Raw genomic sequence first — 27918 nt, 5'->3', positions numbered from 1 at the left:
AATTAATCAGAAACAGAATAGGGTTAGAATTAATTTGCAGTGTGTGTGTATTTATATATATAAAGTGAAAACATCTTCCTCAAAATCATTATTAATGTCTATATACTATACTTTTAATATAATACACAAGAAATTAAGGGACAAGAAAGATTAAAAAATGGTCAAGATTTACAGTGATTTGCATGCAACGGTAAAAAATGAAAAATTAATATTTGGAAATATATATATACTGCATGCATGCATGGGTATATATATAGCATGCATGCAAACATGAACCGGATAATCAGCGGGCAAAAGGCAACAGTGGTCCAATAGCAGCAAAGATCGATCAATTCTTTTTTTATTTTCTTGGAAAAATGCATGGAAGAGAAGAAACTGACGCGTGTCTGTCACATTCCTCCTCCTAATTACCTGAATCGGCGTGGCGGTCTGTCGATCCAAAAACAAAAAAAAAAAAAGGAAATAAAATTAAATGAGGGTCTTTATAATTAATTATAATAATAATTAAGTGGCTGTTAGTAGTAGTATATTGAATCCCACCACAGCCCTTCTTCTCTCACCAACTTACGATGCCTCCCCACTTCACTATTTTCAAGATTATTATATATACATTATACATACATTTACATACATGCATATCCCCCACACACTCATAGAGAGAGAGATAAGAGAGAGAGAGAGAGAGAGAGAGAGAGAGAGAGAGAGAGAGAGAGAGACTGGGTTTTATTTTTAATTTATTTTCTAAGTAAAGATCAGAAGAGTTTTAATTCAGAAATTTATCCGCAGCGTACTGCAAACTGTCAGGTTTCAGATTTAGTAAGTCTCTTATTATGAATCATTTTCTCTGCATTTTTCTATTTTAATTAGCTTTTAGGGTTTTCCTGCACCTCATCATTTTCTTCTTCTTTTGTTTCTGTGATATTTATATTATATGCATGTATTCTTCAACCACATATATACACACACACACACACATATATATACATCAAGGTGTCTGATCTCCCACTTCGTTTTGTTGCTGGTTTATATTATATACATATAAACATAGGACAAGTTTTATTAAATGGGTTGAGAGTTCAAAATATTTTAATATTCAGTACTTTTTTTGCATTCTTAACTAATTACTATATATATATATATATATATATATATATATATATATATATATATATATATATATATCTGCATCTAGGGTTTATGAAGTTTACATTTTAAATTATATTTCCATAATATATAAATAAATAGTTCACAGTTGTTAACAGTACTGAGAAATTCCATCAATGGCGTAGCGTTTGAAAATTGTTTGACTGAACCAGTGAGTGGAAGACACAAGGCACAGAAACAAAGAGGCTGAAATTCTACCTATGTAATTTTAAATTTGATTATTTTAATTTATTTTCTGTACTATCTTTTGTTACAGGCAGTAAAAAAATAAATTAAATATAAATAATTAAACAAAAAACTGTTTAGAGCCTTTTGACGAATGCGGTTTCCAATTCGACGGTCAACAGATTTCGTCTTTGGAAAAGCCAAAACCAAATCGTCCAATCCTTTTTTTCTTATTTTTTAATCTTTATTAATTAATTTATTGAGTAATTCTCACTCTCTCTCTCTCTCTCTATTATTTTTTTTAATTTTTAATATGTCGGATATTTTCTATATAATATGCAATGTCCGTACACGTTTAGCTTTCAATTACATGCAGGCTCACACGGGGATCCACGTACTTGTTTTTCATGGCTACATGCATTTCTTGATCACTCCCACACACACACACAATTATATTTATACATAAATTCATATATAAATATATACGTAGCTTAGTATATATGTATCTATTTAAATATGATGATCTTATAATACTTGTCTTGAAAATTAATTATGGTTCAAGAATCACCAGTAACAGCTCGGAATAAATAGATTTTTATAGTGGGGTTAAATGATTTTGCTGACGTGGAAATGCTGGGGTTTGGGGTGTCATTTTTTACACAGAACGAGGATTTAGGAGAGTCCCAATAAATAACCTAGTGGGGGGTGGGGGTGGGGGTAAGGGTGGGGTGGGGGTGCGGCAGGGTGGATTCTTACAGTTGGAATTGTTAATTTGTGTTGATCAAAGGACCACAGTGTAGTAAAACAAATAAGACACTCGTGCAAATATCATACTCTCTGCAACTCTTCACTAATTACTCCATCTTTGACCACAAGTTTATTTCATATCACATACACTTGAAATATATATATATATATATATATATATATATATATATATATATATATATATATATATATATAGTGATACATACAAGATATGTTAAATACATACATAAAAATAGATATAGTATAGTATATATATCAGCAAGTATAAAAAGCATTTCTTTGTAAATGACACTACTGTAGCTAGGGTTTCAGCAGTTATCCATATTTACTAATAATCTTTTCTCCCTCCCTCTTTCTTTATCTATCTTGTTCCTTACTTTGCTGCTTCATATATTTAGAGAGAGAGAGAGAGAGAGAGAGAGAGAGAGAGAGAGAGAGAGAGAGAGAGAGAGAGAGAGAGAGAGAGAGCTATAAAACATTCTGTTACTGCCCTTTTTCATTAGGGTAAAGCTGTGTCAGTTTCTTATTAAGTCTGCAAGATCTTTCATTCAGATCTCATATATTTTTTTTTATATATATGCTTCCCTTTATGTTTACATGATTGTAATTCAATTTCCTGTTTTTGTCATGTGCAGGAACTTCAGACTGATTGCTACACACAAGATATACATATACATATAAGTTGTCAGTATATATATTAGGGCAAAATTAGGGTTCCATCATGAATTCCAACAACTGGCTTTCTTTCCCTCTTTCTCCCACTCAAACACCTCAATCCCACCACTTCTCATTAGGGTTAGTCAACGACAACATCAACGAAACCCCTTTTCAAAACCAAGGCAAGTTTATTCGTAAAACCCTTTTTTTTTATATCATCTTTATGTATCCAAATTTCGATTTTTAGATATTTGTTTTTTAATTTGCAGGATATGGAGACTGGAATTTAATCAACAATCAAGAAGCGAACGAAGTTCCGAAAGTAGCCGATTTCCTAGGGGTGAGCAAATCGGACCACCACGCAGCCCTAATACCTTACAATGAAATCCAGTCGAGCGATTCCGACTACATGTTTTCGAGCAATAGCTTGGTCTCGGTGCAGCACACTCTTGCATCTGCTGTCACAAATAATAACTACGAAAGTCTTCAAGAAAACGGTTGCAACATGCAGCAATTGACTCTTTCAATGGGGAGTGGTAATAACAAGGGTTCGACCAGTGAGACGAGCGCCAGCTCAGCAACTGCGATTGCCGAAAATACGACGACTAGTATTGTTGAGGCTGCTACCCCTAGGAGGACTTTGGACACTTTTGGCCAAAGAACATCTATATATAGAGGTGTTACTAGGTGAGATTAATTCATATAATTTTAATTTATTTTTCATTTTAATTATTTATCTCATTTTTAAATTAATTCTATATTTGTGGTGGTTCAGACATCGGTGGACCGGGAGGTATGAGGCTCATCTATGGGATAATAGTTGCAGACGGGAAGGCCAATCTCGGAAAGGGCGTCAAGGTAATTTTAATCGTCTGGATTAATTTCCTTGTTAATTAAATTAAATATATATATTCTTGGTTTAATTTGCTAATAATTAATAAATTACTAACTTATTTTTCGTGTTATTTTTCGACCGTACTTTCTTGCTCGGTGCAGTGTATTTGGGTAAGTTTTATAATTTTTCGTTAACTCAAATTACATGGTTTGTGTAATTTTATAGTAGTTTTAAATTAATATTGTTTTCGTTCATCGAACAGGTGGTTACGATAAAGAGGATAAGGCAGCTAGGGCATATGATATGGCTGCACTAAAATACTGGGGAACATCCACCACTACTAATTTCCCTGTATGCAATTTTCCTACATTTCTTTTTTTGTTTGTAATAACGAAAGACAAATACGAATAATTATATATACTATAACCGTTGTAAATCGCATGCAGATCAGCAACTATGAGAAAGAAATCGAGGATATGAAAAATATGACAAGGCAAGAATTTGTGGCTTCAATCAGAAGGTAAAATATTTGCCATCGTTTCTAAACCCCACCAAACTCGAGTCGAAAGAAAAATGATTAGAAGAATAATTAATTAATTGTGCAAGAAACTAAATGTATTTAAAACATGCAATATTGTATATTACAAGAATCAGATTTTGTCAGAAAATTATATACTATATATTGCAGATTCTCTGCAATAGCTTTTTCTGAGTTCTTCACTGCAACTTCTTGTTTTTGGATAATATATTTTCATTTTTCCTTTATAGCTTACTTGTTTATTATGTCAGCTAATATTCAGAAATCTTATTTTAATCATCCTTTTTTTTTTTAATTAAATCAGGAAGAGTAGCGGATTTTCGAGGGGAGCATCAATGTATCGTGGCGTAACAAGGTATATATATCCCGAACCAACTCTCTTTCGATCGTTAATCCATTACAATAATTCATATAAAATTTTGTAGCATCAGCAATTGTAACATATATATAATCTCTAGATCTCTAAATAGCTATTTATTTTTTCTTAATTTAAATTAAATAACTTAAATCAATAATATAAACAGGCACCACCAGCATGGAAGGTGGCAGGCAAGAATCGGAAGAGTCGCCGGAAACAAAGACCTCTACTTAGGAACTTTCAGTAAGATATATATAATTTATATATTTCACTTCATTATTATTTTAACTCAAATTATAGACACTAGCCCTAATTTCTTTTCGCAGGCACCGAGGAGGAAGCGGCAGAAGCGTACGACATAGCGGCAATAAAATTCCGAGGTCTAAACGCAGTAACGAACTTCGACATGAACCGCTACGACGTGAAAGCCATTCTCGAGAGCAGCACCCTCCCAATAGGTGGTGGTGCCGCCAAACGCCTGAAAGAAGCTCAGGCGATAGAATCTTCTAGAAAACGCGAAGAAATGATATCCCTAGGGTCCACCACCACCTTCCAGTACGGCAGCCCTAGTGGCGGCGGCATAGGTCTACCTCTCCAATCATACCCTTTCACGCAGAACCACCACCCCTACGAAACTCAGCCTTTACTAACCCTACAAAACCACGACCATCTCTCCAACCATTACAGCAACAACAATAATAACAATAATAATCAAGAATCGTCGTCTCATTACCAGAGCTATATTCAGACACAGCTGCAGCTTCAACAGCAGCAGCAGGGGTATTATGGTAATTATCTACAGAGTAGTAATGATCCGGTTTTGCTGCATGGGTTGATGTCGATGAACAACATGGGGTCGACGTCGAATTCTGTAATGGATCACAACGGGAGCACGAGTACCGGTGGGAGTTACAGTGGGGCGGGTTTTCTGGGAATGGGTATGGGTATGGGTATGAGTATGGGGGAAGGCGGGTCGGGTTCGGCTGAGGAACAGCTGGCGATGGTGAAAGTGGATTACGATCACATGGGTTCGGGTGATAATGCGGCTACTTACACCGGCTGGTCTGGAGAGACTACGGTTCAGGGTTCGTCTAATCCCGGTCTTTTTACCATGTGGAATGATATTTAGATATATATATTTATATTTCGAGATTGAAAACTTTGCTAGCTACATTATCATGTGGTGATCGACGATCTAGAATCGGGAGAGGTTTATTTTTTGTTTTTTAATTTGTTTGTTTTCGATGTTATATTAGGATCGATCTGCTGGATTTTTTTACGTTGTTTGTCTGTCTATGATCATGTATTCTTGTGTATGAATGTTATCGATTATTTTCGCTAGCTGGTTTGTTTTACTCTATTTATGCTTTTATATATATAGATATATATATATACACACATGTGTGCATAACATACGATGTATATATAATGTAGGTTTATCCGTACATGATTGGCTGCGGTTCCTTCGTCTATATAAAAAGTAAAAAAGTTAATACTTTGTACAACCCTAGGGTAGTTATATATAATGTAGGTTTATCCGTACATGATTGGCTGCGGTTCCTTCGTCTATATAAAAAGTAAAAAAGTTAATACTTTGTACAACCCTAGGGTAGCTATATATAATAGTATTTTCGTAATGTTGTTTTAATTGTTCTTTTTTTTATCCCCTAGTTTTTTTTTTTTAATTTGAGATAAATATAAACTAAGATGATGATATATGTCGACTACAACTCATCTCTACTTTACTAGCACCCTGCATTTTATTATTATTATTCCACTTTCTTTGATTACATCTTTGTAATTAATATTTTTTTTCTGTATTAATTTTCTATAGTGAAATAATTCATTAGTCCCAAAGAAGGCCCATAACGTCGTTATGAATCGTAACATAGTGGACATTGCCTAAATCTCGTCAAAATTGGTGTCTAAAATCCTGCAACACGACACTCCAATTGCAAAAAGTCAAATAGCAAACCTCGCACATTTTTAATTTAATTTAAACACATATATAAACAAATATAAGATACCATAAAAAAAAAAAAAAAATTAAAAAAAATCTTAAGCATTAAATAAAGGAATATTAGTATTTTTGTTTTTGATGTAGATCGAAAAAGAAAAAAAAAAAGTAAAAAAATGATCCCAGAAATTATTGCCGGGGACCAACGTCATTAATAAAAAAAAAAAAAAAAAAGGAAGGGTAAAAACGTAAATAGAAGGGCCACAAACTCCTGATGCCCATACGCGTTCAAACAAGACCCACAACACTCCGTCGTCACCTTAAAATAGTCGCCCCATATTTTATCCCAAATCCTAAATATAACCCACACATTTCCCATTTCCTCATTTTCCACTCATTTCATTTCTTCTTTTTTTTTATTTGCACACCAAGCCCTTCTTCTTTCTTCTTCTTCTTCTTTTCCCCACCGCTAACCTAGAACACCTTTCATCCCGGCCGAATCTATGGCTCAGAAGCGAGACAAGGAAGAAACGGAGCTCAAAGTTCCCGAAAACATACCGATATGCACCCCGCCGCAGACGATTTCCCCTCCTCCTCAGATTCCGTCCACCAGATCGCCGGAGATTTCAGATCCGAAGATTTCGGCCGCCGCTTGTAGCCAGAGGACCAGCTGCGCGATTTCGCCCGATCTGGTCAACCGTGCCGAGAATCGGGGGTCGTTGAAGAGACCGAGGGAGGCGACTCGGTGTTCCGGTTCGGGTTGCAGGAAGAGAATCGGGCTGGTCGGTTTCCGGTGCCGGTGCGGCGACGTGTTCTGCTCGGAGCATCGGTACTCAGATCGGCACGACTGCAGCTACGACTACAAGGCGGCCGGCCGGGACGCGATTGCCAAGGAAAATCCGGTGATCCGAGCTGCGAAACTTCTCAAGGTTTGATTGAAAAAAAAGCGAGAAAAAAAAACAAAAATTAGACAAACGATCAAACGAAATCGACGGTCGAGATGGTAGTTGAGTTTGATTAATTCTCTGTAATGGGGGTTTGGACCGGGTCGGGCCGGGCCGGGCCACGGCGGGGGTTGTGCTTTGTTGTAAATTCGGTGCAGGGTGGGGGGTATTGTTGTCCTTTGAATTAATTAATTATTAGTATCTCATAAATTGGGGAGTGCAAATTTATTAATTAATTATTTTTTTGGGAAGAAAATAATGGGGTTGCTTTTTCTTGGTTGGCTGGTAAACGTATTATTGGAGATTTATTTAATGTGTTAGGCCGCAATTATGTGGTCTACAAAAATATATAAATACAAAATGGAAAAAGAATTTATTAATATATTTATATTAATAAAAGTGGAGCAGCTTTATTAGATGAGAAGGAAGTTGCGTGGCGTGGCCATGTTGGTGGTGTTTGTTTAATGGCTGGCTGAGTAATAAGTACGAAAATGGTGGGGTGGGTGGTTTATATATGTGGAATTCAAGAAAGGCATTCTAATTTATAAATAATTATATATTTAATTGTATGTGTAATTCTCAGTAAAAAAAAAAAAATCATAACCATTTTCTAAAATTAAAATTGGAATAAAAAAATTGAATTATCATATATACTTCACTTTCAATCTAAGTAATGCTTCGGGAATCGGAATGAAAAAAAATGTTATGAATTGGAAATATGAATTTTGGGACTTCGTAATGAAAAATATTGTTTCAAAATTAAAAAAATTACAGATTGAAATCGACATAATCCAGAAAATTCATTTGGATTTCTGGACCTACTGCTAATTGAATTTGTGGCGAAATGCGGAATACAATAAGGGATATGATAAATATTGTTCGGGCTTTAATAATACTGTTACGACTTCAAACGTGATTTTGATCATTTTTTATTCTAAATTTTGCAAAACCCGGAAAAGACAATTTGTAATATTTTGAGTTAGTTTTCTAATCCAACTTGAATCACCAAAATTGGATGTCGGACGATAAATATATACATGAATCAATGGATATTGCCCACAACTTTGATGTATTGAGACATCTAAAATTCAAAATGTGACTCATTCATGCATAACTTTGTCACACGGCATCCAATCTAGCGGATTAAATTGGATTAGAAAGCTAACCCAGAGGACTACAGTTTTCTTGTTTCGAATTTTACCAAAATAAAAATAGAAGTATGTCAAAATCAAGTTCGAAGTCAAAACGACATTTGTAAAATTGAAACGACATTTCAGATACAATAAATGTCAATTGATTTATACTATGCTATACGAGGTGAAAATACCGGGTATATTTTTACAATTTATAAGCACATAAACACACACATATCCACATTTGTGTGTATAGGTCGACGGTAAAGATATAACCGGTGTAATCTCCATCGAGCGTAATATTTAAAGAATCGGGTCAATTGACAGTGAGATGCAAACAAAATGAAACTCAAATTTGAGAAAGCCCACAAAATTGTCATGAGAATATAAATTAGCCTTAAATCTCTCAACCAATTGGGCTAAAGCCCACAAGGCTTTGCATATATTTGGATTTATTTATCGGGCCGAAACTATTTCAGCCCGTTCTCTTCCTGTATAGGACTTGTAATTTCAGTTCCTTATATTGGAATATTAAAGCTATTAATTATGGTACTTATTAAATATGACTTTCTAATAAAAAAATAAAAAAATTAAACAACATCCATAAAATAATTTGAATTATTTTAGAAAAAAAAAAATCATATTTTTTTTCGCTTTTTAATTTTTTTGTAAAATTAACGATAAGGGCGTAAGTGTGCTAGATTATTAATTTTATTGAATACTAACTTTTTTATTGCAGACTAATTTCAATTGTGCCAATCGAACATATTAAATATGGGAACGACTAAAACAAATACCATTTCTTACTCACTTCAATACCATCAACATAAAAAATGAAAAATAAATAGATAATGACATTATTACCCTTAATATCAAATTAATACCACACATAAAATTTGTGTGGTATTGGTTTGATGAAGAGTATTAATGTCATTACCTATTTATTATCTTTTTTTTTATGTTGGTGGTATTGAAGTGAGAAATAAACGGTATTTGTTTTAGCCGTTCCTATTTAAATATGGCTATTTATTCATTAGTAGTTACATAAATCGCATTTCAGAAATGCGCGTTTACAACAAATTAAAGAAAAAGAAGGGATAATAATAAGTTTTATTAGTGTCTTCTTTTTCTAGTGGTGTTTGGGTGTGTTGTGTGAGTGGGAAATGGGATGCGCCAGAGGAAACTTTATTTATTTTCAGAAAAAAAATGAAGATTTTGCATTTAGTGGGGTTTCTTTTAGTAGCAAAAGTTAATTTATTTGTGTAAATGTGTCAGCAAATGGAATGCCAGAAAATTTCATCATTTCTCTTTTAATTATTACTTTTGGTGCAATATAAACATGCACGAGGGGAGGGGAGCCTCTGCATTGCTGCCAATCATTAACCCCATCTCTTTCTTTCTTTAAATTATTAGTAGGGCAAATTACGGACACCCCATTAAGTATGGTTACATTACGGAAAATCTCTCGTCGTTTGAGTAATTACGTCTACCCCTCTTTTTAAATATTTTTACATAAATTTATGTAATTCGGTTATTTGCCGAACCAAATCGTATATTTAGTTCGGTAAACAGTATGAAATATTGGCGTGCCAAAATTTCGGTTCGGTTTTTACTGATATAACATTTCTAAATTTACCTCTGGAGGATTATTTACGTAAGATAATACATAGTTGAGGGATGTGGCTGTAATTACCCAAACAAGAGGGGGAGTTTCATAATTTGACCATAACTCAAGGGTGGCCGTAATTTGCTCATGTTATTATTATTATTATTATTTTTTTTTTTCATATATATATTTTGTTCTAAATAAGAAAACACATATATCTGTATGATGATAATATTTTTTTTTCCCCAGTGCACATTTCGTAATCTTCGGTTTGAAAATAATCAAACAATTAATTAATTAATGTGCGGATTGCTTTATAGTTTATTCTGTGGAAAAAGGATTATTTTAAGACATAGTTTCCATTAGATATCCATAATTATCTTATATTCTTTTGCATTTTGTCCAAAAGCTTATCGGAAAATCAGCCCAAATTTAATTATGCCTGTGACGCTACCATTTGGAAATATTCGTCTAAACTTTGACTAATTTGTCTTAACTTATTTCACAAAATTCCATTTTCTGTTTTATCTATTCAATCTGTGAATATGTATTATTGTCTTATTATTCTAAATGTATTTTAGATTATTTAATTGCAGGCACGTCATGAAAGAAAGTGTTGGTTCCGACTATAGACGAGAAAGACGGTCATTTAAGTAGAGCCCCGATTTTTAGAAAATATTAGGGGACCCCAAGTATTTCTTATACTGTGAAGTGTTGATATATTAGTTAATAGTTCAACAATTCAAATAGTTGTAACTGTATTATTTGACATAGTTTATATATTTGTTGAATTTTTGTATTTATGCTTGCATTTCATATAATGAAATGTCTTAGATTAATTATTAGTTAAATATTGAGTTCTTTGTATTAAAAATCTTTATCTAGCTCCTCTAAATTCAAATAATTTCAATAATTAAAAAATCCTACATTTTTTTATTATATTTTAAACAAATGTTATATATATTATTTATATGAGTATTTTTAGAAAAAAAAAAATTCGGAGACTCTGCTCCCGAACCCTCTGTAAACTTTTGATTCACCCTGTTTAATCCATTAATATTTTAGACCTATGCCCCCAATTTTCATTAGATTAGAATAATGATTAAATTTAATTAGTGGAATCATATGGCCGACAAGCACCATCAAATGTACAAAACCTTTTTCTCTTACCAAAAGTACATAGGTAATAGGTTCACAAGTTGGATATGAGTGGGATTTATTAATTTTAAATATTGTATTTAAAGCTAATTTTTTTTTTTTTTAACTTAGGTGGTAGGTTGCAATTTTTCCTCCGGCCAAATGATGGCAGACAAGAACACATTTTTTGAGCCTTTGAAATGTTGATTTGCTTTGGGCCTTTTCTTATAAGAAATCATGGTAGGCCAATTTTTGTTCACTATACTCTAAAATTGTGCCCAAAAGTCTATATATTGTTTTTTTTTTTAATAATATTTATTGCTACCTAAAGTGAGGAAATTGTTGGATTTCTTTTAGTGGGAGGACCCTTTTCAAATAAATTTTATTTCATAGGGAGATGTTGACATTGGTTACTATTTTTGTGCTCTAAAAATTCCTTCCAAAATCGGGAAATTCTATGCTGCACCGGACTATTTACTCCTAGTGTTTGTTAATCGTAGATTTGCATGTGATCGCACCCATACACCTATGTGTGTGTGCGCTTAGTAGGTTGTTATTTAATTTCACGGTTTATCAACCGATTGTCACTAATAAGTGCAATTTTCATTAAATAATATCATTAATTTATAATTATTGTTGAATTTAAAATACTATTGAGAATTTTTATATAATACCAGATTTTAACAAATTTTAAAACTAAATCTAAGACAATGAAACTGAACATCTTACCTAAGTTAGTTAGTAGGGATTAAATCCAATCTAATATAATTCAATTTAATTCTGTACGTATAAAATAATTATAATTGAATATGACTCATGGACTTATTGCAATTAGGAAAATATATGGAGAAATCAAATTCAATACTAAATTGAGACAAATGTAAATTATTAAAATATTATTTCACAAAAATAAAAAAATATACGAAAACAAAACCAAATTGGCATTCTGATTTCGTCAATCCATAGCATGTCGAACAAAAACGACAAATCAGAAGCTAGAAAGAATAAATTATAGTCTTAGCTTTGCTTTTCAAATAGACTTCTAGGTTAAGAAGATTCTATCAATTATTCAATTTTAATTTCAAGCCAGTCCAATACGTACATTTTTATACTTACAAAACGTGTATTATACTTGAATTTCTATAAATTAATACAGTTATGATTAATAAAAATTTATTAATTTATTTAAATAATAAATTATCAAATTGATAAATTGTTACGTACACATTGAATTGAGAGCGAGAGAAATTATTATTTAATTAATATTATTAATTGTTTAATATTAATTTATCGAGATTCTATTATATTTATCTTTTGGAAAAAGACAGAGAATAGGTGCCATAATTATTACGAGTATATATTTACTCTTCAGCAACCAGGAATTTTGAGTGGCGAGTAAGGTATAATCAAATTGCAATCATAAATTTCGTGTGACACAGTGTACATTTCACGATCCTTTGAAACAAATAAATAATAATTCAAATTAAACAATAAAGAAATGCGTTTTAATAAATATACAAATCAATAATAATCATAGATTCCTTCTTCAATTATGAATTTAATTTGCGGGTACAACACTTAAAAAAAGAGTTTGTTCAACCATCTTTACCTAATCCGTGCAATTAGTTCTCAGCTAATTGCACGTAATTACATTTAATAATTTAAATGAGATGGTTAGACTCGTTACAATATAATTGAATTGGTATCTAATCTTACTTATTATTTATTAAACGTTCTTGCATGAATGGAAGCTATATTTTCAATATTTTATGTTATAGTAAAATTCTACAAAGCCTCACATATTTTGGTGTAATTCAAACACATCTTCTAATGTTGAGATTCCAATTTTTTTTGCCCGTATGAGTATAGTTCAACTGTTTCGGGACGATAAATTGGTGCAAGATCCTAGAATTTGAGTATTGACAGACGTAACGAGCGTTCGTTTCTTGTGGGCATCAAGCCCGCTACACTAATGATATTCCTCAATCAGAAAAATAGTTGAACTAGAGGATGAGGGCTCGGAGACCAGAGATTTCGTCTTTTTTTGGTGCAAGATTTCAAATTTCCCTTCTAAATTAGATTACCTATACCATTAAGACTACAAATCACGGATAACTGGATTTGATTGATGAGATGTGACTCGGGGTGTCATAGGTTGATTTTATAGGACAACCGACTTAACCCATAAATCGAACGTATATAATTTCAACAAGCCCACGTTTAATTTTATCGAATGTTAGTTGCGAAAATATCGATGAGATGGTTGTTGTTATCCGTTACTTGACCTATAAAATTTAGATAAATAATCGATCAAATTCGATTATCATTGACTCATAATCGATTGACCCGACTCATGAACAATAAATAAATACGACTTAAATAATTCTTTATACAACTAAACTAAATTAAATGAATCCAATTGTATTTTCGGCCATTAGTGTAAGCCACATGCTTCCATTAAATGCATCAATTATAGAGAATTCTATTATTCAGCTAATTACAGTACAATCATCAAATAATATAAATAATTGTTCATAGGGTGACCTAAATTTTTTTATTAATTTTTTTATTAAGAGATAATATAAATATCCAACGAAGACCCTTAAATTCGTTAATTCGGGCACGGTTGCAATTTCGCATAAATAATGGGGAGGCCCATGTGATTAATTGATAACCGTACAACCCATATTTTGTCCCTTACTAAAAGCTCGAAGAACATCTTGCACGTGTGCCCCCTCATCTTTTAACTAATTAAAAAACATGCACACCATTTACTAAGCCAACTCATAATAGTACTAAAATGACCTAACATGAACAAGCACACCTGTACTTGGAATATATTTGCATTTTTTTTTCTTGATTCAATTAATGATATTACACAAGAATATGTATACAATTGTTAAGCTCTCGTGAATATAGCTCAACTGATTTTCTGGTTGGTAAGTTGGTGCAAATTTCTCTGATCGAGTATCGGGTAGACGCAATGTTAGAATTAATTTCAACATCAATGAGGATTGATTCCTTGTGGGCATCAGATCCAAGTTCACTATACCAACTGACCACCAAGTCAGCATAATTTACATTCCTCTGTCAGGCCCTGTTAGGTCAGAGGATGGGAACTGGCTCGAGAAATTTTGCGTGTTGGTGCAATGTATACAATTGTTAAGGCTATACAAAGATGTTATAAATATAAATTGATATTGTGACAAATACAAAATATTTTTAAGATCCATTGAACCATTTCAAAATCAAACTGACTTTTTTTATGTTGAAATAATGAGGTCGAATATATTTAATAGTCCAAACATAGGACCAAAAGAGGAAGTTAGATGATATACTTGACTATTTATATTGAACGAATTTCAGTGGTAAATTTAATTAAATAATTATCCATGAAGGACACACGTATGAGTTTATTTAAAAAAATGTAGATTTACAATTGAAATCCGGCCTTTTTAGTGTACATATTCAAACGTAGCATCTAATTATCCGACCAATAGAAACCCTAACTAAAACTACAAAGCAAGCTCAAGTTCACTATACCAACTGATCGCCAAATCAGCATAATTTACATTTCTCCATCATAACTTGTTAGGTCACACCGTCACACAATGGAAACTCTAGGGTCGATGAATTTTGCATTTTGGTGAAATGCTAACAATTGTTAAGGCTATACAAAGATGTTGTAAATATAAAATGATATTGTCACTAATACAAAATTTTTGTAAGATCCATTGAACCATTTCAAAATCAAATTGACTTTTTCTATGTTGATAAAATGACGCCCAATATATTTATTAGCACAAATGTGGGGCCAAATGAGGATGATTCCCGACTTTATACGCTGGGCGAATTTCAATCGTAAATTTGATTAAATAACTATCCATTAATTACAAATATATATGAGTGTGTTTAATTACATGTAGATTTACAATTTGAATCCGACTATTTTAGTGTAAATAATCAAATGTAGCATCTAATTATCCGACCAAAAGTAACCGTAACTAAAACTACAAAGCAAACTCAAGAAATTCGTTTCGAGAGACGAAAGTAAAGGAGCACAAAATTTTAATCCTTGGTTTAAAATCGTACCTAACTTTTATTTATTTTATTTTTTTAAAGTTAACTTTATAAATAATTATTAGTGTACATGTATTATTAGTACGTATTCATGTATTTCAATTTTCAACCAATTTAACATCTATTTACAGCACGTTCTTTTGTTTATATACGTTCGTGTGTCTCTCTCTATATATATACATACATATACATAAATATATATATATATACTCCCAGCCTCTGTCAATCTGACATTATTCTCTCTTAACTCCACAAGTATATAAAATATGGATAACTATAAACCTCCACCGCCGCCGCCGGAGCTCGACATAGACAACCTTCGCGCCACCAAAGTACTCGGCAAAGGCGCCACCGGCACTGTTTTCCTCGTCCCCGACAATTCATGCGGCGGCCAACCCTTCGCCCTCAAGGTGGTCGAGAAGTCCTCCGCCCACAGCCGCCACGCCGCCGACCGCCGCGCCCGACACGAGATATCCGTCCTCAGCCGCTTCTCCGCCGCGGAACCTCACCCTTTCCTCCCCCACCTGATTGGCTCCGCCGAGAATCAGGAGTTCATCTGCTGGGCCATCCCCTTCTGCCCCGGCGGTGACCTCAACGTGCTCCGGCACCGCCAGAACGACCGCGTTTTCTCCCCCGCCGTCATCCGCTTCTACTTGGCCGAAATCATCTGCGCCGTCGAACACCTCCACTCCCAAGGCATTGTGTACAGAGACCTCAAGCCGGAAAATATCCTCGTGCAGCAGTCCGGTCACGTGACACTCACGGACTTCGACTTGTCACGTGACTTGGTCCCCAGAAAATCCGGAAGCTTCTACTCCGACACCGACGAAGAAAAATCATCCAAACAATATCCGCAGGCGAAGAGGAGTAAGATCACGCGCTTCGTAATTCCCAAAAGGGGGAATAATAAGAAGGGGGTGAAGAAGGCGAAGAGCGCGCGTGTTTCTCCCGTCAGCCGTAGAAACCCTAACGACTTAATCTCAGCCAATGAGCGCTCCAATTCATTCGTCGGCACCGAGGAATACGTCTCGCCGGAGGTCATACGCGGCGACGGCCATGAATTCGCCGTCGACTGGTGGGCACTAGGCGTCCTCTGCTTCGAAATGCTGTACGGTGCCACGCCGTTCAAGGGGAAGAATCGGAAGGACACGTACCGGAAAATTCTCTTCGCCGAGCCGGAGTTCATCGGAAAACCCAACGCGTTGACCGACTTGATCGGAAAGTTGCTCGAAAAGGACCCCACGCGCCGCCTGGGGTACCACGGCGGCGCGTCGGAGATTAAGGAGCACGAGTTCTTCCGGGGGCTGAATTGGGATTTGCTGACGGAGGTGTTGCGGCCGCCGTTTCTGCCGTTAAGGGACGAAGAGGAGGCGGCGGAAGGTGAGATTGGCATAAGGGAGTACTTTCAGAAGCTGAAGCTACCGCCGCCGTCGCCGTTACGGTCGCCGTCACTGGATGATTGTAGTAACGGTTTGTCATTAACGGAGTTCTGAATGACACGCACGTGTAAAGGGCTTTGATTTTAATTTGTTTTTCTTCTGTAATTATTAATTTTATATTATCTGTAAATAAAATAAGGGTATGACTGGAAACTTGGCGTTAATTAAGGGATAGGTGTCAGTGGTTAGATACTAGAGATGAGAATTAGATTCGATGTAATTTAAGCTAATCATAGTTGAATTGGTGGTCTACTCCCACACGGTGGCGCGTGGTATATAACCACCACACAGCGGTTTAAAAGGCTGCTTGTAATGATGTACAAGATTTTATCGTGTACATGCTATTGGAATTTTAATATTCATGGTTTCAAGTTTTATTATTTTGTTTTTTGTTGATATATTCATGTTTCTTTTTTTTTGCTCGGAATTGTAAATATTATATTTGGTGAAATAAATTGAGTAATGTTATTTATACGTATAGATCTATACACATTTATGATAAAATACAGTCCAACTATTAAAGTTAACACAAAACAAACGCTTCAACATAGTGAATTCTTAACTTGGAAAAAAATTATAGAAATTTTGGGTCCGAATTAAGGTATCTTTGGCGAAATGATCTACTTCGTGTTACACACGTATTTCATGTTATTTTGTGTGAAGCAAATTTGATATCCCCTCCGATCCATATGTCGAATTTCACTGTTCCATAATTCTTAAGAAATTAAATAGATATGTCTTGGTTTTAGGAAAAAAAAAACATATAAAAAAGACTAAAATAACCCTTATTATTTCATGATTTATAACAGACTAAAACACAAAAACATGCATTCAATGCATTATTGAAAATCTAAAGTGACAGATAATATGAAAGGAAAAAAAATTAAAACGAAAAAAATGTGAAATTTGAGTTGGTCTAATGATGAGAATTTTGGAGGGGTGACTTGTGTATCATTTCTGCTTTTTATTGTGATTTTATTGAGTCAATTAGTTTGGATGTCGTGTGACAAAGTTATGCATGAATAAGTACATTTTGAATTTTATATGACTCAATACATCAAATTTATGGACAATATTCATCGATTAACATACATCTTTCTCACACGACATCCAATTTTGGTAGTTCTATTTGGATTAAAAAGCAAACTCAAAAAACTACAAATTCAATTTTTGTAGTTATACAAAATCTGGAGTTAAAAATGATCAAAATTGCATTTGAATTCGAAACAGTATTATTAAAGCTCATACCACATTTATCACATCAATCCACAATATTTCAATCCACCGGCAGGGCAACTTAAAAGTTAGTCTTGAATTGTACCAAACAGCAAACGTGACATTTAATTCAAATTTAGTAAAATAAAAATGGCCCCTATTCCCTACCAAAATGGCCTTTTGGGGACACAAAAAACTAAGTAGGGGACAATTTTAAATATATTTATAATTTCAGATTATGCTATAATGTTTATAGTTTATACTTTTTAGGCTTAATAATAAAAATACATGTGATACCTGGTAATGGTCCTGTATTTGCTTTATTGCCCTTATTTTGAGGATTAGTTTTTAAATATATATTACTGAAAGGTAAGCATCAATTTTATTTTTTGCTTTTAATTTCTTTAAAAGGTGTGCCTTGGTATCATTACTTGACAGTATTTCTGAAATTACGGATCTGAATTTGATGATATTTTTTTGCCTAACTTCCACCTTTATCACACATTGTATAATAATGATAATTGATTAGTCGTTCCCGTAAACAATGGCTTAACGGTTGAAGTAAGAGAATTTGTGTTAAATATGTCTATAGTTTAACTTGCCAACCGTTAATAAATTGAACTTGTCACACATGATTAGTCTAATGTGATTTACGTCTCTCGTATTATTAACAAGCTATTATACAAGAATGTACATTTATCCATTACATATATAAGAAGCAAATGTATGCAATAAAGTAATATAAACTTATAATTAAATAAAAAAAAGAAAAATATCTGTTGAGGAGGTGAAAGGACGCCCGTGTGCCTGAAAAACAAATATGGGCCAATAAAGTTGCAAAGCTTTGGGGACCTCAAAACTTCTTTTACAGAGATTAAATAAAAAGAATAAGAAAAAAGAAAATAAATAATAAAGCTTTTTCCATAAAAGAAACACCAACTGTTATTTTAGACTGTAAAAAGGTAACAATTATAATTATAATTAGCCATATTTAAGAAGAAAAATATAAAGACAAATATAAACTTGTACAGAGCCTGTTACGGTTCCCGCCAAAATCCACACGGTTAGATTTTTCACAAAATTCAATTTGATTTAACCAGCAGACAGGGATTGGAACTTGCACCTGAATTGGTCTTCTTTTTTGCCCATGTGGCAGGATGTAGAACTTTGTCCAAATTACGAAAATACCCCTCCGTTCTCGTACTAGTTCAAGCATTCTGATTGCCACGTCTCCAAATCGAGAACGGAGAGAAAGCGGCAGATTCCGAAGCCACCCCGTTCCCCATTTTGTTCACCGTCACACACTCGTTAGCCTCGATAAGAGTATCCGAATCCCGCCAGAACTTGATGATGTGGAGGCTCTCCTCCTCCGTCGACCGTTGCAAGATGATTCTAGAAGCATACCCTTTCTTCCTCATCTCTAGACACAACTCCAACGGGTTATTTGCCGCTAGAGTGACCAAATACAACCACCCCTTATCCGACAAAAGACCATCGGCAACCGGCAATATCCGATCAATAACCCTCCGCCCGTTTTCACCGCCGGCCCAAGCCGCCGCAATGCCGCTGCAGCCGACCTCCTCCTCCGGCGTCGGCACGTAAGGCGGGTTCACTACCATCACGTCCACGGATCTTGCCAGGCGCTTCTCGAGGCCCAATGCGATGTCGGTGTTCACTACCTCTGCGTGACAGCCGTGTGACTCTAGGGTTTCCCGAGTCACCGTCACCGCGTGGGGGTTGATGTCTGTGGCGATATAGTAGGCCCCGCCGGAATATTCCTTACCGAGGAGAAGGGAAAGGGAAGTGATCACGTACCCACTACCACACCCTATTTCCATGCAGATCGAAGGCCGGTGTTTAATTAGGTTTGATCTATCGGCTAGAAGTGCGTCCACCAATGCAAATGAGTCATCGCATGGGTCGTATACTTGTGGATGGGAACTCATTAATTGGATTCTTGCAATTTTTGGGACCATGTTGTGTAAACCTTAGTTAGAGAACCCTGTAACAGAGCCATTTACAAATTTAGTGAAAAATCATTTCGGTTCTACAATCAATGCAACATTAGTCTCGAAAGCTCAAAACAGTCAAAATAAACTGAGTAGCAAAGAAGCAATAGGTAGTTAAGGAACCAATATAGCAACCAAAAAAAAAACCTATGTCGTAAAACATACTACTAGGTTCACTAAAAAAAATCGTATCTAGGAAGCAAATCATCGTAAACGTATCTAAATTTTAAGCAGTAAACGATATTGAGATAAACAGTGACAGCATGACAAAGTTGTTGACAATAGCAACTCAAGTTTCTTTCAGAAGATGCTAAATTCGTGACCGAAGTAACTCAAGTTTCTTTCGGAAGATGCTAAATTCGTGACCGAAGCAACTCAAGTTAGCTGTGATCAAATCTAAAGGTGCTAAATTCGAGTTTCTTTCTCAAAGCACAAAACCAAAGCGAATAATCTTCGAATATATATATATATATATATATATATATATATATATATATATATATATATATATATATATATATATATATATATATATATTTGTGTTGCTTTCTTCATCCCCGAATTTTCTGAAAATAGCACAATCACAACCAAAGCAAAGTTGACACGAACAAGAACAATGAGCTGCACAACAGGTGAAGTTCTGATATATGTTTTAGGCTTGTGAATTTGAAGGATTAAACCCTAATTAAAAGATGAACATAATTGATTTTTTTATCCAACTCCAAATTGACAAAATAGATTCAACATTTATCATTCATGGAAGATGAATACCTAACAGCTGAAACTGCGGAAGGCTTCCTTCACCCACAAATACTAGAAATTGAAAAGTGAATTACAATCCGATTCAATAAATCTGTTTTCCGCAATTGTAGACGATGATATATAAGAATAAGCAGAAAATATTCTCAATCTAAACCTAAAATCAAAATAAAGAGGGGTCGATTTTTTACCGTGGGATTTCGTGACGACGAAGAGCTGAAGAAGTGAGTGACGGCGCCGCCGAACGACGGCGATTTTCTTACTACGAAACAGAGTCCCGCTCCGCTCCCAAAAACTAAATTTAGCCCAATTTACAAATTCAGCACAAAAGCCCAATTGGATCACAATTTTAGTACACAAACTTCTCACTTGCCATTTTCCTCTTTCTTGGGCCTTTCTTTGTTCGACCTATTAAAGTAATTTTACTTTCGTTTAAAAAATATCGAAAATCGAAATTTTATTATTGGAAGAAAAAAAAAATACTTGTTTCATAATTAAAATAAGGGTAAATTACTAACACCCTGTGATGTATGGTCAAATTACGAAACATCCTTCTGGTTAGATAATTACATCTACCCCTCAACTATGAATCTTCTTACACATCTATCCTTATGATGTCAAATTCATAATTATCTACATCTCGTGGAATACTCTCTAGTTTGTACTCGTTTTATGCAAAAATATAGTTTTTGATGCACTACAGTCTGATATATACAAGCTAAAAAACATATTTTATGATCATCTTGCTTCAAAATGTGGAGCTCGAATGTGATAAACCGGGTACAAATTTGAGAATATTCCATATAATCTTAAAAAATCTACTAAATTTGCAACCGCAAGGATTAACGCGTAAGAAGATTTATAGTTGCGGGGTGGTTGTAATTACCCAAACAATAGAGGATTTTTCATAATTTGACCATACTTCATGGATGTTTGTAACGTACCCTTAAAATAATTCTGAACAAAATCTGCAAAATTTCATTTTTTTTTCATTTCCCTGCAGTATAAAGTACATAACATTGATATTATTAATATAATTTTTGAATTTTTAAAAACTATTTATGAAATTGAAAATGAAAAATACTATTGTAAAATTAAAAATATATTCAGATCGAAATCGACGAAACTCGTAAATCCAGTTCGAATTTCGAACCAAAAAACTTCTATCCAACTCGTTTGAGCGAGGCATCAAAATAATGCATACTTTTATTTTATTATGTCTCCTTCAATGCATTATTATGCTCGTGTCACTTTCGAAATTAAATCGAAGTTCTATTTCTAGTGGTTCATGGTCACATTTAGGCATTTATTTTGAACTCTCCAATACAGTAGAGGTGATAACTATGTATGCATATAATTAAATTGGACCACATAATTCACAATAATAAATAATTAAAACCTAGCTGAATGACTTGTCGAATTACAATTCCAGTTTAAATAGAATAAAAAGAAAGGTGGAAAGACAGAAGGAAACCGACCAAATAATGCAAGTCACGGGTGGTGGTCACACTCGCAAAGATGACCCACAGGTTACCATAGCGAAAGCAACCAAACCAAGATTATAACTGATCAATGACTCTTGATAATCATAGCTAACTGCAAACTCGGTTTTTGTATATGCTACACTCGATAAACTAGAAATATGTCGACTGATCTGACATTTTATCTACACATAATAATACACACATTCATGTTTATATATATATATATATATATATATATATATATATATATATATATATATATATATATATATATATATATATATATATATATATATATATATATATATATATTATTTACTTTATGTTAGAATTTATTTCGTGCAGATATAAATTATTTGTGTCAGATTCAGTTTTTCGTTACTGTTGCGTGAAGTGTTGCAACAGTTCGTGAAACAGTTCGTAAAAACAGAAATAAACGAGACACAAATTTTAATGTGGTTCGGATACAATTGTACCCTACATCCACGGGGACCTGCAAATAAAATTTACTAATTTTTAGTTTTACGAATACAATAATAGGACTTAATCAAAATACAAAGACTCCCTCTTTGTTGACGCCGTTCTTGTATACTACGTTGAATTGTAAATCTTCAATTTGCAGCACGTCCCTTGCTCCGCACGGTTGAACTCCCTTCAACGCTGAATCCCTCAGTCGGCGGATCGATCTCCTCCCGAGATCTGTTTAAGCCCCTCTCCCGAAGAACCGATCTTCTTTTTGTATAGAAGAAGCAAACTTGTGATACTCCTTGAATCTTGGTGTCTTCACCACAAAGCCTTGAAGCCGGTATATTTTCTATGAAAATCACGTATCACGATGGAACAATAAAAACGAGAGCAAAAATATTTTCTGTGAAAAATTCTCTCGATCAAAGACGTTCCGGGAGCAGCGAAATTAAGAGCAGAAAAATATATTTTTTCTCTCCAATAAAACGCATACAGATAACGATGCTTGAAGCCCTCTTTATACGTTCATAATTCTTCCTGCACAAGAAAATACAAATCTAATTAGATCTTTTATTCACGTTAAAAAGAGTTGTATAGGAAAATACAACTATTCATTCCTTATCTAAAAACTAGTTCCCTTAACTATTAAAACACAAGGAAATAAAATCCATTAGGTTAGGGATTCTTTGTATAAATAAGAAAACTCTTTGTATAAAGATAATTCCTAATATAAATCAATTAATGACAAATTAAAAGGAATTAAAACACAAGGAAACTCCCTTTCTTATATCACGGCATATCTAGACTTGTGATACAATCCTTTTACACGTTTCCTTGCAAAGTCAGAATCCAAAGGATTCTAACAATCTCCCCCTTTGTCGTTTATTGATTATAATCATTTTCTCCCCCTGAGTAAAATAACCTGAAAATAAAACAATCAGATGATAGACGGAAGCAATAAAACGAAAGATCATCATCAACTCTTTTCAACAACAAGAGTGGCATCAACTGCTGCAACAGTAAGTGCCACAGTTTCAGCAACTGTTCCCACAGTAGTGACTTCGGCAGGTGGTTCACAACGGAGTCAGCTCCCCCTGCATGTGTATCTCCCTCTGTGAATGATCCTTAGCCAGCTCCTCTTGTAATGTCATTCATTCTTCCCCTTTGCTTACTCGGCTTGATAGACTTGGAAGGCGGTGGATGACAACGTGGTAAATTATCCACGTGATAAGAGATTCAGCAAATAACATCGGCATTAGCTCCTTCTTTTATATTCTTGTGAAGCTCTGGAGAAATCAAACAAGGAAACCAATTAATGACAATTACCACAATAATAATAAAAAGATGGAATTCCTTCTAGACACGTTCAGGTGATTAATATGGAGAGATAATTTATTTCTTCTCAAATTATCTAATGAGATAACTAAGAAAAATATGTTCCTCATATTAATACACATCTCCATAGAATTCCACTTGGTGTTGTGGACTTAGAATCCCACCGAGATTCTAACACTCTCCCCCTTTGGCATTGATTGGTCAGAACATTTACTCCCCCTAAAAATATGATATATGCATGAACAAGGGTCAGCAAATTCAAAATAACGTCTGCAAATATAAACTGTTGCAACAGTTTATCAAACAGTTCACCAGATAGTGTAAACCGTAAATAAACCATAGTTCCAAAATAAAAGCAGATAATTCGTTCAGATAAGCACGAGATAAAAAGGATATGCAGTAGCAGAAACAACTTCTCTTCACAATGCTTATTATTTGTCCTATATTTCTGCCCAGCAACTGTCTCATGCACTGTTTCAACAGTTGTCTAAACTCCCCCTGTGTTCATGCCATCGTTACTGTTCTTTTCTCTTGTTCTTTTCTCCCCCTTTCTGGGCAATCAGAGATAACTCAACGTGGACTAATGATCTTGATGATTCAAGCAAGCTGTTCAAACACTTAACAAAAAGATCAAAACGAAGAGAGAATCTTGAAAGTAAGTGAGAAGAGTCACCATACACAACTTGCAAACAAAATCACAAACTCAAAAACTCAAAACCACACGATAATTGCAATTTGAAAATCAAAGGATAATGATATCAAATTCAACATTAAATAACAAAGACAACAGACTTTGCCAAGCTTCATACGAGACGTGGAAATGCGAGTAGTAGGCCCAATAGATCCGGTTGCAACAAAAATCAAATTTAACCGGCACATAAACAAAAATCCCGTCTCTCTCTCTCTCTCTCTCTTTTTTTTTTTTTTTTTTTTTTTAAATGCCTAATGCAAGACAAGAAGTAAACATGAGAAATAAACATGAGTGAAGAGACATATGTGAATAGGATACTGCATGGACAAACAAAACATATGGGATTTATCTTCACATTTACGACAAGCACAATCCCCAAAAATCCGACTGCCAATGCAACCAATAAACTTAATAATCCCAAGTCAAACACAAAGATGCTCTTATTAGGTAGCGTACACACACGTCTAATGGTAGTTTTTTCCCATGAAAAACAGAGCAATTAAAATAAAAGGAACGAGATTATGGTGGTCGTGCAATGTGTAGTCCCCTGGGCTTTCTAATTGAGCTTTGTAGTAAGTGTTCTGTCAAGTGGTTTACTGGCTCGACTCAACTAGGCTTCGAACTATTCACTGACCATATATATATAATTTATATTGGCCGTGCAATGTGTAGTCCCCTGGGCTTTCTAATTGAGCCTTGTAGCGAGCTTTCGGCCACGTGATTTACTGGCTCGACTCAAAAAGGCTTCGAACTATTCACTGACCAAATGGTTGTAGATATATATATTAGTAACAGTAGTTCAAGAGTAGCTTTCACTCATTAAAAGAGGTAGCTTTTCCCTATAAAAACATCCAACCATGACAAGACTATTCAGAGAAATAAATAAGTTGGAGCCTTTTTAACAATCATTTTGGGAATTGATGAAGTTCTACCCCACAAAATTTAGAAATACACGAAGTATCAAATTCACATTTGTCTCAATCATATGCAGTATGCTTAATGCATGTCCTATATGAGATGCAAAAACATATGAAGTGTCCTACCTCTAAAAGTTGCAAGTCTGGACACACAGACTGTTGCAACAGTTCATGCAACTGCATCAGATTAAACAACATAAATTCCTAGCGATTTTCGCAAGGAATCAAATTTCTGTGCATCAAGGGTTTTTGCAAATGCATCAGTTAATTCATTCTCCGTTGCACCATAATCAATTGAGACAACCCCTTTTTCGACCAAGCCCCTTATGAAAAGATGACAAATATCAGTAAGCTTAGTTCTCGAATGCTGAATTGGATTCATAAACTTATTTTTCGCATACAAATTATCACAATTCAGATTACCAAGTTTTTTATTCCCCAAACTAGCTTTGTCACCAGAACTGTTGGAACAGTTAGTACTATCATCACATGAGTTTAAAGAAGTAATGGCAGATAAACAATTAAGATCAGACTTCTTTACCCAGATTTTTTGTTGAGTTTTATTCACTAAATCAACCTTTATCTTGGGTTTTTGAGACGACACAAAAGTATGATCAATTTTAGCGGAAAGTGGTGAGCGGACCATTATTCTTTTAACTAATTTCAAGTACTTGAAACACCTAGGTCGTATATGACCAGGAGCATGACAAAAATGACAGGTAGGGACAAAACGTTTTCTTTGAGATGACTGAGTTGATGCAACTGTCGCAACAGTTTCTGAAACAGTGGATTGTTTAACAAAATTGATTTTTATTTTTGGATCTTCTTTCTGTTTCAATGCATCATTAGATAGCTGATTACGTCCTATACATGTATGACCGCAATTCGGCTGATTTTGGTTCAAAATTTCATTCAAAGTTACCCTACCAGTATTAAACTTAGAAATAGCATCTTGGGTTTGAGCAAATTTAGCCTTCAAGCTATCTGTTTCTCTACTAGCAGAAATAACATTTTGTTCCAGAGTAGAAATTCGTACCTTCAATACTTTGTTTTCCTCAATTAGGACAAGCTTCTCTTTTTCTAAGAATTTATTTGACTCACACACCTGAAGAAATTTTTCGTACATCTTTTCGTAGCATTGCTTTATTTCTTCCAAGGTTGACACGTCATCATCGCTGTTGTTTTCTGAATCCCCATCATCACCTGCAAGATTTAACGGAGTTGATCTTTTATCATGTATTGAATGCAAATTATCATACCTAAGGTCTCTCTGAACTGTCTGTCCAACTGTTGCAACAGTTTCAGCGACAGTCTGTTTGCACTCGTTTATCTGAGTAGTTCCTTCGTAGGCCTCTTGTAGAACATCCCATGCCTCCTTTGCTGATTTGCACATTGATATCAATTTGAATTGGTCTTCATCGATACAACTCAAGATAGCATTGGTTGCCTTGGAATTATAATCTGCGATTCGTACTTCTTCATCACTCCACTTCTCTTTTGGGGTTTGAATGATCTCGTGTGACTCATTCATTGAGGTAGGAGGTGTCCAACCAATTAGAATCGCGCGCCAGGCCCATTCATCGATAGATTTGATGAACATCTTCATCCTTATTTTCCAATCAGAGTAGTTCAATTCACCCAAGAGAGGTGGTAGGAATGCGCCTTCACGATGATTATTCATGTCTGCACAAAAAAAATAAAAAAAATAATTAAATCCCAAAATCTCACTAAGTGTATCTAGTGACAGGCTCTTGATGCCAATTGTTAGAATTTATTTCGTGCAGATATAAATTATTTGTGTCAGATTCAGTTTTTCGTTACTGTTGCGTGAAGTGTTGCAACAGTTCGTGAAACAGTTCGTAAAAACAGAAATAAACGAGACACAAATTTTAATGTGGTTCGGATACAATTGTACCCTACATCCACGGGGACCTGCAAATAAAATTTACTAATTTTTAGTTTTACGAATACAATAATAGGACTTAATCAAAATACAAAGACTCCCTCTTTGTTGACGCCGTTCTTGTATACTACGTTGAATTGTAAATCTTCAATTTGCAGCACGTCCCTTGCTCCGCACGGTTGAACTCCCTTCAACGCTGAATCCCTCAGTCGGCGGATCGATCTCCTCCCGAGATCTGTTTAAGCCCCTCTCCCGAAGAACCGATCTTCTTTTTGTATAGAAGAAGCAAACTTGTGATACTCCTTGAATCTTGGTGTCTTCACCACAAAGCCTTGAAGCCGGTATATTTTCTATGAAAA

General features: G+C 34.5%; 4 protein-coding genes across 7 annotated transcripts; 3 read left to right on the top strand and 1 right to left on the bottom strand.

Annotated features, from left to right (window-relative positions):
- Window positions 1–2354: 2354 nt before the first annotated feature.
- LOC105956364 (AP2-like ethylene-responsive transcription factor PLT2) lies at window positions 2355–5833 on the top strand. Its single transcript, XM_012980217.2, has 9 exons — window positions 2355–2936; window positions 3024–3441; window positions 3530–3612; window positions 3751–3759; window positions 3852–3940; window positions 4036–4109; window positions 4432–4482; window positions 4652–4728; window positions 4812–5833. Exons 1-9 carry the CDS (start codon window positions 2819–2821, stop codon window positions 5612–5614), a joined length of 1722 nt encoding a protein of 573 aa, XP_012835671.2. The 5' UTR covers window positions 2355–2818; the 3' UTR covers window positions 5615–5833.
- A 704-nt stretch (window positions 5834–6537) lies between these two features.
- Window positions 6538–7765, top strand: LOC105950970 (zinc finger A20 and AN1 domain-containing stress-associated protein 5). The gene has a single exon (XM_012974360.2). The coding sequence runs from the start codon at window positions 6946–6948 to the stop codon at window positions 7375–7377; it is 432 nt and encodes a 143-aa protein (XP_012829814.1). The 5' UTR covers window positions 6538–6945; the 3' UTR covers window positions 7378–7765.
- A 7756-nt stretch (window positions 7766–15521) lies between these two features.
- On the top strand, window positions 15522–17158 carry LOC105950979 (serine/threonine-protein kinase UCNL). Its single transcript, XM_088816405.1, has one exon. The coding sequence runs from the start codon at window positions 15609–15611 to the stop codon at window positions 16833–16835; it is 1227 nt and encodes a 408-aa protein (XP_088672531.1). The 5' UTR covers window positions 15522–15608; the 3' UTR covers window positions 16836–17158.
- A 1473-nt stretch (window positions 17159–18631) lies between these two features.
- On the bottom strand, window positions 18632–21165 carry LOC105950988 (S-adenosyl-L-methionine-dependent methyltransferases superfamily protein). Of its 4 annotated transcripts, XR_016030722.1 has the most exons (4): window positions 20956–21090; window positions 20777–20858; window positions 19120–19998; window positions 18632–18803 (listed from the first exon to the last, which is right to left on the bottom strand). XR_016030722.1 is itself a non-coding variant. In XM_088816404.1 (3 exons), exon 3 carries the CDS (start codon window positions 19970–19972, stop codon window positions 19205–19207), a length of 768 nt encoding a protein of 255 aa, XP_088672530.1. In that variant the 5' UTR covers window positions 19973–19998; window positions 20777–20858; window positions 20956–21090; the 3' UTR covers window positions 18900–19204. The 4 variants fall into 4 exon arrangements, 2 of the variants coding, with proteins under 2 accessions (XP_088672530.1, XP_012829838.2); XR_016030721.1 differs by lacking the exon at window positions 20777–20858 and having other exon boundaries at window positions 20956–21094; XM_088816404.1 differs by lacking the exon at window positions 18632–18803 and having other exon boundaries at window positions 18900–19998.
- Window positions 21166–27918: the final 6753 nt, after the last annotated feature.

The sequence above is a fragment of the Erythranthe guttata genome, chromosome 4 (genome assembly GCF_056151865.1).
Source record: "Erythranthe guttata isolate IM_541 chromosome 4, IM_541, whole genome shotgun sequence".
Classification (NCBI taxonomy): domain Eukaryota; kingdom Viridiplantae; phylum Streptophyta; class Magnoliopsida; order Lamiales; family Phrymaceae; genus Erythranthe; species Erythranthe guttata.
The sequence above is the reverse complement of the archived record's forward strand: the minus strand, read 5'-3'. Positions and strand labels throughout refer to the sequence as shown.